Source organism: Asparagus officinalis, chromosome 5 (genome assembly GCF_001876935.1).
Source record: "Asparagus officinalis chromosome 5, Aspof.V1, whole genome shotgun sequence".
NCBI classification, from domain to species: domain Eukaryota; kingdom Viridiplantae; phylum Streptophyta; class Magnoliopsida; order Asparagales; family Asparagaceae; genus Asparagus; species Asparagus officinalis.
Window position 1 is genome coordinate 129,450,307 of NC_033798.1, and position 13,730 is coordinate 129,464,036.

Consider the following 13,730-nt stretch of genomic DNA (forward strand, 5'->3'; position numbering starts at 1 on the left):
GGTAATATGGCATTGGTTACCGCTTCAGCCGTGTCCCTAAGTAGGGACTTCACTTTAGAAGCTCATTGCGCAGACACTTTTTGCAGGTCCTGAATACAACTTTCTTGTCCATTGCTTGACCGCATTTGTTGCTGATCCTCTTGCATTCTGCCTTAGTCTTGCCAACCTCCATTTCGCGGCAGGCACGGATGAAGCCGGCTCGTTGGGCTGGCAGGAAAATGCATAAAAGTTAAAATGGAATGAACTGAGCTTTATATATCTTGTTGTAACGAGTCAAGTGATTAATTCGTTTGCATGTGATTATAGAACATCAATAAATAAATCACCAAGCAAATGACAACGAATTGGAAAGGCAAAAAATAAAAACAAATGAGGCCGGATTGACACAGGATGCTACACAAGGCTTTGAAAATATTTAACTCATTTGAAAATCCTCAAAAAAATAAAAATAAAAATCATCAAGTCATTACCAATGCGGAAAAAAAATTTGTTGATTTTGCAGATGTTGACACATATTTCATTTAGAAGCCCTCAACATTTTCCCTCAAGTCGAAAATTCAAGATGCTTTGGGTAATTTTGTTCTGACAGTGAAGTTACAAAATAAAAAAAATGGTTTTGAATGGACTATATCTTCTGTATATGGTCCTCATTGTAATACGGAGAGAGCCCTTTTTTGGCAGGAGCTTAAAGAGGTTAAAAATGCCTTTTTAGGCCCTTGGGTTGTGGTGGGAGACTTCAATGTAACCATTAATTCTGCAGAAAGAAAAGGAAGAACAAATCATAGAAAAAAAATGGAAGAGTTTAAGGAAGTTATAAATGAATTGGAATTGATTGATAGTCCTTTACATGGAAGAAAATTTACTTGGACAAATAAGAGAAGATCACCTGCTATGGCTAGACTTGACAGAGTTTTTTTCAACTCTGAGTGGGAAGATGCTTTTCCTTTATCAAGACAACAAGGTCTTAGTAGTCAATTATCAGATCATGCTCTCATTTGCTTTGATTTTGAAGATAATCAACAGCAAGTTGAAATATTCAGATTTAAAAAAATATGGCTGCAATCTGAAGATTTTATGAAAAATGTTCCAATTTGGTGGAAGTGTGCTCCCAGGAATGATTCGGTTGCTAAAAACATTGTTGGTAAATTGAAATTTATGAGAAAATGTATCAAACAATGGGTACATTCAAAATTTTATAGTGTCAAACAAAAAAAGAAAGACTTGTTAGAAAATCTCTTAGAATGGGAAGTTATAGAAGAGGATAGAGATCTAGAGGATGATGAGTTGATTAAAAAAAATGATATTTCTATACAATTAAATGAGATTCTTGTTCAAGAAGAACAAATGTGGAAGCAAAGATCCAAAGCTCATTGGCTTAAGGAAGGAGATAATAATACAGCATATTTTCATAAAATTACAAATGGCAGAAAAAGAATAATTTGATTTCTTCAATATTTCATAATGATGTTGAAGTGACCTCAGAAAACGGGATTGCACAGATTTTTTCAAATCATTATAAACAGATTTTTGGTCAAAATGTGCCTAATAGATGTCAATTGGATTGGAATTGTTTATTCCCTACAGTTGACTGGGAGCCTAATGATATTGAAATTCCTTTTTCTGAAGAGGAAGTTCATAAAGCCATTTTTGATATGAATGGAGACAAATCCCCTGGTCCTGATGGCTTTTTCTGAAGAGGAAGTTCATAAAGCCATTTTTGATATGAATGGAGACAAATCCCCTGGTCCTGATGGTTTTTCTGCTTTGTTTTTCCAAGTCTTTTGGGAGGTTGTGAAATTGGATATTATGAGGCTTTTTGAGGAGTTTTATGAAGGAAAACTAGAAATCAATAGAATTAATTATGCTCATATTGTTCTTATTCAAAAAAAAAAAAATTAAAGCTAGTACAGTCAATGATTACAGGCCTATCAGTCTTTTAAATGTAGTTTACAATATTATTACTAAGGTCTTGACTAATAGGCTGAATACTAAGCTTGAGTGGCTTATAGATCCAATGCAATCTGGTTTTATTAAAAACAGATTTTTGCTTGGAGTAGTTGCAGCTCAAGAAATTATAGATGACTGTTTTCAGAATAATAAAAAGGGAGGAATTTTACTAAAATTGGACTTTGCAAAAGCCTATGATATGTTAGACTGGAACTTCATTTTGGAGGTGTTGAAAGCTAAAAAATTTGGTGAAAAATGGATAAACTGGGTAAATATGTGCTTAAATAAAGGCATGTCAGCTATCAAAATCAATGATAAACCTGGGAATTGGATTATGTCCAAAAGAGGTGTTAGGCAAGGAGACCCTCTTTCACCTTTGTTATTTGTGCTGGCTGCTAATACATTTACAAGAATGTTATCTTTAGCAGTTGGATCTTAACTTATTGAAGGATTAGGTCCAATTAATATGACTCACAAGGTTTTTTGTCTACAATATGCAGATGATACCTTGATTTTTTGCAAGAATAACAGAGAGCAATTGACAGCTTTGAAGCTGATTTTATATTGCTTTTAACTTGTTTCAGGTTTAAAAATAAATTTTAATAAGAGCGTTCTTATAGCTATTGAGAATAATGAAGATTTACAACAGAATCTGGCCACTATGTTGAATTGTAAATGTGAAAAATTTCCTATTACTTATCTGGGTGTGCCTTTAAGGCCTGGAAATTTAAAAAAAAGATGATTGGTCTCCTTTGATTGAGAAAATAGAGAGGAGATTAGCATTATGAAAAGGAAAGACATTATCAAGAGGAGGTAGACTAGTTTTAGTTAACTCAGTCCTTTCCTCTATGCCACTTTTTTGGCTTTCCTTCTTTTTATTTCCTTCTTGAATTATTGATAAAATTGATAAAATGAGAAGAAGATTTTTGTGGATTGGATCTTTGGATCACAAAGGATATTCTAATTTGGTTAAAATGGGAAGAGGTTTGTAAACCTAAATACTGTGGTGGTTTGGGGATTATCAATTTGAGAATTATGAATAAAGCTTTTTTAGAAAAATGGATTTGGAAATGGTTTGATGGAAAACCTAGTCTCTGGAAACAAATTAGTTTTTACAAATATTTTTAAAAAAATTGGTCTGAGTATTTTTACTCTAGAAGAGTTTTTCTATCTCATTTTTGGAGAAATTTTTTTACTAATGTGGAAAGCTTTCTATGCAGTTCTCAAGTGGAGGTTGGAGAAGGAAATCAAACTTTATTTTGGCTTGATAAATGGTTAGATTCACATACTCTTGCAGCCATATATCCGTCCTTATTTGTTAACACATCTTCTCCTTTTGCTACTGTGAGTAGTATGAGAAAGAAAGAAAATGATGTCTGGAGATGAGATTTGCAGTTTAAAAGACAATTAACCGGGACTTTAGTGTCACGGTATTTCTCTTTAATGAATTTACTTAATTCCATATGTTTAGAGGAAAAAGAGGATAAAAGAAAATGGTTGTGGGAATCGAAAGGGGGTTTCACAGTGAAATCTTATTATCTTTTTTTAATTGATGGAGGACTGAGGTATGATTGTGCAAATATATGGAAGTTGCCTATTCCTTTGAAAGTAAAATTTCTAGTCTGGTTGGCTTTCAGGCATGGTTTGAACACAAAAGATGTGTTGGAAAAAAAAGGAATACAATTAGAAAAAATATGTTGTTTATGTTCAAATTTGGAAGAAAGTCATACACATTTATTCATTAAGTGTGAGTTTGTTTACTCTATATGGAGATCAATTCAATTCAAATTGAAGATTGAGGATGATTTTAGTTGGAATTCTTTGAAAGAGGTGTAGCATAATTTGGAAGCAAGAGAAATTGATAATGGCAAAATAAAAAGAGATGTCTTCATTTGTTCTTTTGTTTGGTGTGTATGGCAGGAACGAAATGATAGACTTTTTTTAATAAAAGAAAAAGATCTCTTGAGCTTTTGAACAAAATTATGACATTTTCATCATTTTGGCTAGGTTCTAAAAATATCTCTGCTCGGGCTATCAAATTGCAAGAAAGGAGGAAAAGGAGTGCGGATAGAATGCAAGCTGTTGGTGCAGATAGAAGAGAGAACAGAGATCTGGGGGATGAGGTGATCCAGCTAGAATGATTTACATTCAATTCAGGCTTTGTTTTGAGGTTGTCTAGTGGCTGTTTTTTAAAACTTTGGTTAGTTGTGAAGCTCTTAGCATTTGGTTTTTGGTTATGGTCTTCTTCTTGTGGGAAAGATCTATGGTTATGTACAGAGTTGTGCTGGGTTATACTTTTGCTTTGTAATCTTGACTATGAACGTTAATACACACTCTTGGTTTGGGGTGTGTATATTTCTTCTGTAACAACCTTTTTTGTTAATTAGCTGGCTGGATTACCTTCGTGGTAATCCATCCTTTTTCTAAAAAAAAAAACCATTTTCCCTCAAGTCATTACCACTTTCTGCAGAATAGACTTTTTTCTGCCTTAGGAGAGAGAGAGAGTGAGATACAATTTTATCCTATCACGCAAAAAGTCCACAACCGTGTTCCTGCCATCTTTACAGCCTTTGCTTGCAAACTGTGAAGAGACGATAATTAATGTATCTAATAAGCCATTAATCAATGCAATATGTCTCAGATGGGGCCATTTGTTTATCTTTGTGTACATTACTTGTGAAGTTGTAGCATATATACTAATTTATCTACATCTTGTAGATGAGTCTGTCAAACAGAAAATTTTTATAAAACATCGCAAAATATTACGGTAGGAATAATTAAAGTTGGTAGGAATGATCAAAGTTGAACTAGAAGTTGTGCATGATTACTGTGACATAGAAGGCAAGTTTTTAGTCTGTCAAATGGGAAGCGACCAAAGGCCATTAAAAGCTCTTATATTGCAAAGAATTGATTGTGTTGCAGTCTTGCATGAATATTCGAAAGTACTAGTGGTATTCAGACTTCTAGGTTTTTCTATCATGGAAGGGTTTCGTCACATGTATTATAATTTGCTGATGTTTGGTTCTTAGCCTGAATAAGAAAAACATGGAGGATGAGAATGAAGCACTCTATCAGTTATGTTTGATATGGATTTGGGACATAGACTTAAGACAGACAAGCTTCTAAGTTATTGACGTCCCTTCACTGGATCATTCAAGATTTGCTTGATTGCAAATCTCTTCCATTAATTATCATAATATTAAATAAAATATATAATATGGATATTTGGCGCACTCTACACTTTTTGTAAGTAAATGAAACAATACCCTATACTTCATGACTGATAACATAATGCAGTGCAAGAACATGAAAGCTCCAGAAGAAGCAACAAGTTTAGAAAGACAGCATGATTGAACAAACAGAAATAAATGCCATAATCTGCAGGAGAGAACAGATGTTTGTAAAAAAAGATTAGTTGATTAAAAGAGCATATAAAAAACAATCTCGCAAAGAAAAAAACCTGAAGGTCCTTGATTTGACTCTCCATGATATAGGAGCTGCAATATTGGCTATCATGCGAATCCTGCCAAGATGGGTGAAGAACAGCTAAAGATTTATTTCCAGCTTCTGCATCTGATGTCTTTATATACTTCTCCAAAGGTGGTGGCAGTGACAAATTCGATCGCTTTCTAGACATGGATACTTGGGAATTTCCAAATCCTTGAGGACCTGAGCGGAGAGGTTGCCTAACTATGAGGACATTACTGACAGGACCTGTAGAAAATTTATGGGTCAAAATTTCCACAATTAGCTTGTTACTTTCTAAGAAAATGTTCGGGCAAGAAAAATAAAGAGTGCAGTTTTTGCAGTACCATATATGTCACCAAAACTTTAGGTTCTAAAACATACATGTGAAAAGTTCCAGAAGGGCTATCTATCAGAGACTCAAATAAAATAAGGATCAAATGTAAAAACTTGCGAGTGAACAAATCATCAGAGATCAAGATGCAATTACCTAAAATGTGCTAAACACTGAGATAATGTCATTGAACACCAAATGCACAAGCCATTGTTAAAATCCAGAGTGCTTAAGGATGTAGTGCTTTGAATTTAAAGAAACCACCTCATCAATCTCACAATTTATGACAACAGCAAGCTTACATATTTTTTAAATCCTGTTGAGCCCAGATGAACAATAATTTTAGTATATATAATCTCCAAGCAAAGTACTTAACATGTTAAAAATATCAGTATTATCAAGTCAAAAGTTAGGTAATGGACCTAATGGTAAAAAGACTAGAACAAAATTTAGAAGTTCTGAATGTTGAGAAAACATGCATTAAGAATTACTTGACGTATAAATTTAGAACAAAATTTAGAGTTTTCTAAAAGTTCTGAACGTTGAGAAAACATGCATTAAGAATTACTTGAGATATAAATCTAGAGAAGTTATCAACCGCAAACCTAAAAACAATGTAGGAACTCCATGTATAAGGGATGAACTACAGCTGTGATCATCAAATCATAGAACAGGAAAACACATGGATCAAACATCAGGCTCAATTACCTAAAAGGAAAATGCAATAAAATTTCTATTGACGAACCATATGTATAAAGGAACTATAGGATATTTTCATATATAATAACAGAAGAGATCATTAACCCATGTCACATGTACCTTTCCCATGCTTAAGTACACGACTAACATGCTGACTTTTAGTATCCCAAACCCGAACCATACCATCCTCTGATCCAGAAACCAGAGTAACTCCATCCGTGCTAAATGTTAGGCAAGTCACAGCTTTGCTGGAGAAAACAACATTTTAAAACAAATTAATTATAGACCAAATAAAGGGAGAATCCAGAAAATGTACAAATTTGCAGTAGATTAGATCTTCAAAACTTTCTTCTAGAGGGTTGAAGTCTCTGAAAAATGGAAAGTATCTTCTAAATTTGATTAGTCTTAGATAAGAGTCCAAGCTTATGTTTGTTTAGTTATGATTGAAATTTTAGCTTGGTTGTTATTACAGTTGCTTTATCAGTATTTCAATTTTCTTACGTAGTCCTTTCTTTATAAGACGAGATATTGGGATTTTTATTTTATTTTTAGAATTTTAGTTTAGTTATGACTAGGAATTCTACTTCCATGCAAATTTTGGATCGTCTATCTAGAAATGTTCATAAGTGATCCTTGTATTATTTTCTTTAGTTGAAAATTATGATAATTTGATTTCAAAAACCAAGTATTGGTGAATGAGGTTGCAAAACTCTAGGTGTGAACTTTATCCAACGTGAAAGCCAACATAAGGATGTTAACCCTCAAATCTTTTTTCTTCTTACTGAATCTAAATAAAAATCCAATATACCACTTTTTCACAGTCAAATTCTAGTCCAACTGAATCTGTGTGCCACTAGACAGGATAGCAACTATTTTAAGAGGGATATGCACCTTACAGGAGAAAACAAATTCAATTTGCTGATGCAAATGATTGGATAAAGGATCAATATGGTTTTATAGTTGTTTCTTATGCTAGCCTCAAAGGTGAATACATTTCTAGTATAAAATGTTTTTCATGTTTGAAATACTTTTAGTTGCTATGAATTGCCTGACATATAAAGTGTTAATAGTCATACGAAATTCCAAATAGAAAATTTCTCATCCTTGGACTTGAATTTATATTAAGTGAACAAAATGTAAATGCAAATGAAATGACCTAAGCCACTTACCATGACGAAACAGAATGGAGTTTGCAGGGGAGGAAAAGATACCAATATCACAAAAGAATTAACAAGCAGGTGTACAGTCTGGAATATCATGTGTGCTTACACGGAGTGATAATACTTAACTTTTTCATACAAGGTCAGTCGATCAAAAATCTTTCCTTACATAGACTTCTTGCCCTCTGGTTTTTTATGTCAATGCTAATGCAGCAAGTTTTCGGAGAAATCCAATAACACCAAAGTGTATATTCAGGCTAAGAGAATTGTAATGAGACTGTTCTGAAAAGTCTAATTTTTTGTTCAATCTCAATTTGAGGGACTTTTCTCGTTTCTGTTAGTTATTCTGTTTCTTCAGTACGTGCGAATCTTAAATCAAAACTTCTGCTCACATGGAGTGAAAATACTTAACTTTTTCATATAAGGTCACTCGATCAAACATCTTTCCTTACATAGACTTCTCGCCCTCTGGTTTTTTATGTCAATGCTAATGCAGCAAGTTTTCCGAGAAAACCAATAACACCTAAGTGTATATTTAGGCTAAAAGAATTGTAATGAGACTGTTCTGAAAAGTCTAATTTTTTGTTCAATCTCAATTTGAGGGACTTTTCTCATTTCTGTTAGTTATTCTGTTTCTTCAGTACGTGCGAATCTTAAATCAAAACTTCTGCTCACATGGAGTGATAATACTTAACTTTTTCATATAAGGTCACTCGATCAAACATCTTTCCTTACATAGACTTCTTTCCCTCTGGCTTTTTATGTCAATGCTAATGCAGCAAGTTTTCCGAGAAAGCCAATAACACCTAAGTGTATATTTAGGCTAAAAGAATTGTAATGAGACTGTTCCGAAAAGTCTAATTTTTTGTTCAATCTCAATTTTGAACTTTTCTCATTTCTGTTAGTTATTCTGTTTCTTCAGTACATACTTATCTTAAATCGAAACTTGTGCTTTAAGTCATGAAGCAGTCCTGGCGCCACATAATATCCAAGTATGCAACACGAATCACATGATGGTGTTTTTGACTATATCTAATTGAAGAAGTAACAAGATCAACCACATAGATTGTGCATTCATATGATAACCTATAAATGCATTATGATATTTATGGAAACACAGTACCAATGTGACTTATGTACTATGGATAGCTTATATGTTTGAATTATCCACAGCAGCAGCCTGAAAAAATATCAGTACACACTTAAGTCATCGTATCTGCAAAGTAACAAAAGGTAACATGTGCATATTACATATAAAAGGATACGTAGAAGTGACTGATGCAACATATTTGGAACACAATGTAAGTCAAGAAGATGACTAACCTTTGGTCAGATAAGGATCCAATGATGTACATTCCATAACGGTTGTCAGGATCAGGTTCAGCATTAAGTGCAGCAATATATATCCTGCCATCTCTACCACCAGCATAAAATGCATGCTCTCCAGGGTCCATTGCAATTGCATCGATTACGGAAGGAAACACAATATTCCTCAATAATATACCTTCAGATAAGCTCCAAATCTAAACATCCAACAAAAGAATGAAACAAAATATTAAACAACTCATTAACAACAAGGAAAATAAGAATCCTAACATCTACACCACACACTATAGATTTAGTAATTTCTCACATCTCACTATTATCCTTTGATTTGTTGAAGGCATCAGAAGTATGATATGATAGATTCCGGACATACATGTCAACGAAGATAAATGGATGTATTCTATGGCTATTAAAAAAATAATACAGGAATTATTGGAAATTAATTAGCATCAGAAGAAAACAGACACCATGTAAGGCACGTGCAAAAGAATGTAATAGCATTACCAAAGAAAAAGTGGACTTCATTACATACAGCAAAAGCACTTGGCTTCAGAATAAATCATGAAGTAATGAAGAACATGGTACTTGGCCTCAGAAGAGATCATGAACTATAGAAGAACATCTGATGATTAAATGAGGCAAGACAGCATTTGGAAAAGAATTAGTCAAAAGAAAACTAAGGTTTTCATGGTGATGAATAATAACAATGATAATAATACATGAACAGTCTAAAGAGTTGGAGAAAGGAAAAAAAATAGTCGATTCATATAACCAATAGCATATAAGATTGTACAAATATTTTCATTCAACATATTGATGTGAAATTTTAGAATACATAAAGGTATAATCACAAAGTGCATCATCTCAGAAATAAGAGTAAGGAAGTTGTAGGTCAATAACTGCAAATTATGTCATAACTACTGTTACCAATTATCAATCTTTAGTTAATAAGTACAATCATAAATAGCGAACCTTACAGGTACGGTCCTCAGAAGATGAGATAATGATAGAGTTGCAAAGTCCATGACCACAAACAACATCAGTAACACGTAAACTGTGTTCTGAGAAACTATATTTGTAGAGATTCCTTGCAGCTTCCTTCCCCATGTCATCGAACATCCTGTTACACCAATGTAACAGTAACAACATAAACTGAATAGTATAGAAATAATAATAAGATTTAACATAACAGAAGAAAAAGAATGTCACATACATCAAAAGTGACCACACTCTGACACATCCATCCTCCGATCCAGATATCAATAGAGACTCGTCATCAGACAATGTAAGGCAAGTGACAGATCTGTAGTGAGCGTGCCACTTGTTCAGCAGCTTGCCACTTGCCACCTGGTTTAAAGAAATAGCCATGGTTGTTATGATAAAGGGGGGGAAATTTTGTGCAAAGCTGAGGTGTTACAGAAAGTAAGATATCACTGTCTTCACATAAAATTCCAATTAAAACAACATGCAATCAAAACAATAAACCTTTCTCCTAGATAATATTTACCGAATGTTTGATACTACGTGCCAAACAAATAAAAAACTTAAACACTGAAATGAGCCATCCGTTGAAGTTGGTACTAAAATTTTCATATAGCTCTATTCTCAGATACAAGAAGCATGCGAAAAATACATGCATTTTCCAAATCTGAATTTTCGAATCTCAACAATCAAAACAGATTTCACTTGAAAAAAAAATTCTTTTACAACATTCTTCTTGAAATTCTTTCAACTCCATGCTTTCTGCTCCTTTGTTGTATTAAACAATAATCATAAGTAACCTGTCCTTTTCTTCTCCACAAATTTCCCTAAGCACCAATACAATTCAGTCTACAGTTTTTACCATTAACACGAAGCTAAATAAGAAGACCAGAAAAAGAAGACTTTTTGACAAGTGGGTTTCCTTAGTGAAGGGAAAAGAACAAAGAATAGTATATGACAAACAAAAGCATAGCTTGACACAAGCTCCCACACTGACTAAAACCCTAAAACACTTAAAACCCCTATAATTACCTACACATTGCACAATGATCAACTCACAAAAATGTTCTTAAGAAAATTACCTCCCATAAATAAATGGAACCAGAAGAGCCACCACCAACGATATAAGCCCCATCAGAATTCGACACAATCGGCCCAATAGGCTCAGCTGGAAAACTTCTGACCTCAATTTGGGGCTAAAAACAACCAATTACAAATCAAATCAAACAAAAGATATAACTTTAAGCTATACGGGCAATCAAATTAATAAAAAAAAAGACGACTTGATCTCTATTTCGTCAATACCTTGTCCCAAGACCAAAAGAGAATCTGAGAGGATGAGGATTTGGGGGAGTCGCGGATTTGAGAGGAGGCGAGGAAACGGCGGGAAACGGAGAGGAGGCCGTGAGGAGGGGAGGCGGAGGAGCGGTATCGGAGCTGTTCGGATCCAGATCGAAGGTCCCAGGATCCGATAGTGGAGTCGACGGATGAGGACGCGACGAGAAGCTCCATTTGATTTTTAGGGTTTGGAGGCGGGAGAATTTAAGAGGATGAGGAAGATCATCAGGGGTTTATGAGGGTTTTGGGTGTTGTTTTAGGGTTTTTTTTTTAATAAATGTACACTAAATAAATGTGGGCTCGTATGTTATCCAGCGCCCGTGGCCTAATGGATAAGGCGTCTGACTTCTAATCAGGCGACTGTGGGTTCGAGTCCCACCGGGCGTGTGCAACTATTGCTCGTATCCCTTTGTATAACATTTTTTTATTGTTGTTTTCCTAGCACGCACTGTTTTTCTAGCCTGATTTAGAGGTGTTTTTATTTTTTAAAGTTTTTTAACCTTATTTTCCTAGGAGAATATTTTTTTCCCATTCAAAGAAAGAGCTATATTATATCACGCAAGCACGACTTGTTAGAGCATCTCCAACAGCTTCCTCATCTTCTTGAAATACTCAAATTTGAAGAATATAGAGCTTTTTTTTTGTCCAACAGATTCCCCATCTCATTCCCCAAAATAGGGAAGGAGGAGAAAAAATAGGGAGCCTTCCCCAAATCTGCAGCATTCTCCAAATTTTTTGGGGAGAGCTTTATTATTGTAATAAATGCGATTTTTCAAAATGGGGAAGCTGTTGGAGTTGGAGCAAAAATAATTTGGAGAATATAACTTTTGTTTCTCCATTTTGGAGAAAATTTTGGGGAAGCTGTTGGAGATGCTCTTATAAGCTTGGAATCTGACTTAGAGGTATGTAGTCACAATCTGACTATCACTCAAAACTAAGATAGCTAAACGTATTTGAAGAGCGTATGAACCTATATATGTGTGCGCGCGCGCGTTCCATTTCGACTATTTGAATTCATATTCAAATTCTAAACGAATAGGAAATCAATATTCGAATTCACTTCGGAGAGTATTCGAATATCCGAAAGCTATTTGCAAATATTCATTGATAGGGTTTAGGTAATCTTTGAAAGTTATTCGGTACATATTTGTTAGATATTCAGTAAATATTTGTTATCCTAGTAATACAATAGAGCCAAACATTACATACCTGATGAGTATGCAACCTAGTGAATATATAATATTCACAAATAAAGATCTATTTATCCACATTTACAAGTAGCAAAATAAAAATTTTAAGGGCTAAACTTTATAAACGAGTAGTTTATTAAACAAATGATATTCGTTTATTATTAAATGAACTATCGAATCGAATATGACCGAATACTTCGTCGAATATATACCGAATATAGTCAAATATTTGGTTCGTTTCCACCATATATACACACACACAAAAAATATTTATGTGAATATGGGCTTTATACTTGTACTATTTGTGAGTATTTGCTTCTTGACTCCAGCAAATAAGAAAAAGGTTAATAGGACAACTGATCGTATATCAACCAAAATTTAAAGCTCTTTGATTTTCTTTCTCCTTGTCCATCTTCATATACTTGAATAAAATTTTTAGTTTAATATTTATCGGCTGAAAATTTACACCAATATCAATTGCTTTAAAAAAGATGAGGTGCATAAGAGGTCTAAAACGGGACTAAGAAAGTCATTTCTCATTAATATTTGGCCCCTTGCACGCTTTCCATGTATGCCTATAAAAAAAAAGTCTAGAATGAGAGACTCGAAATTTAATTTAACCGTACAGAATGATGGCGTGGATTCACATGAAAGCTGTTGTACGTAACAATGCCGTCTGCTGAATATGACTACTGAGGTTAAACGTGCTCCCATATTCCATCATGCTACGCTACGGGGCTGTTTGTTTGCGATTTGGATAGGGGAAAGCCTGTCAAAAGTGCAGCTTTTGACAGGCTTTCCATCCAAATCGCTTCTAAAAGAGACGATTTGGATGGAAAATCTGCCAAAAACTGCACTTTTGACAGAGTTTTGACAGGCTTTCCAGCCCTTTCCCCCTAAAAAACCTCTTTCCAAATAGCCCCTACGGCTCTTTCCTTTTATGTTTGTTCAGGTACCATCCCAGGAGAGATGCAAACTCACCACAACAAGCACTTTGTTTGCTTCACCTGTAGCTTTGTGTTTTTGCTCTCTTCTAGTTTACTATGTTGATTTATTTTTAGTTCCCATTGAGAGAAAAAGCTATAGCGCCACTATACTAGCCTGGGTTCTGGCTTCGAGGCATTTACTCGTAATTCGACACACGGTAGCTTCGCGTCACTGGCTTTTTAACCAAGCACGATGATCAATTGCGTGAATCAACGGTTCCTCTCATCTTGGTTGAATTACTATCACAACGTAGTCATCAACAGGGTAGAACTAACCTATAGCATTACAATTTAAACCCAGATC

The 13,730-nt window shown here is 34.4% G+C and overlaps 1 protein-coding gene and 1 non-coding gene across 3 annotated transcripts; one reads left to right on the forward strand and one right to left on the reverse strand.

The window, feature by feature from the left end:
• Nucleotides 664-11,472, reverse strand: LOC109841325 (protein ROOT INITIATION DEFECTIVE 3). Of its 2 annotated transcripts, none has more exons than XM_020410259.1 (8): nucleotides 11,218-11,472; nucleotides 10,995-11,108; nucleotides 10,145-10,278; nucleotides 9,904-10,051; nucleotides 8,929-9,128; nucleotides 6,566-6,693; nucleotides 5,408-5,661; nucleotides 664-754 (listed from the first exon to the last, which is right to left on the reverse strand). In XM_020410259.1, the coding sequence occupies exons 1-8, from the start codon at nucleotides 11,422-11,424 to the stop codon at nucleotides 749-751; spliced, it is 1,191 nt and encodes a 396-aa protein (XP_020265848.1). In that variant the 5' UTR covers nucleotides 11,425-11,472; the 3' UTR covers nucleotides 664-748. The 2 variants fall into 2 exon arrangements, with proteins under 2 accessions (XP_020265848.1, XP_020265847.1); XM_020410258.1 differs by lacking the exon at nucleotides 664-754 and adding an exon at nucleotides 902-943.
• On the forward strand, nucleotides 11,565-11,637 carry TRNAR-UCU. Its single transcript has one exon. It is a non-coding gene; the product is annotated as a tRNA-Arg (tRNA).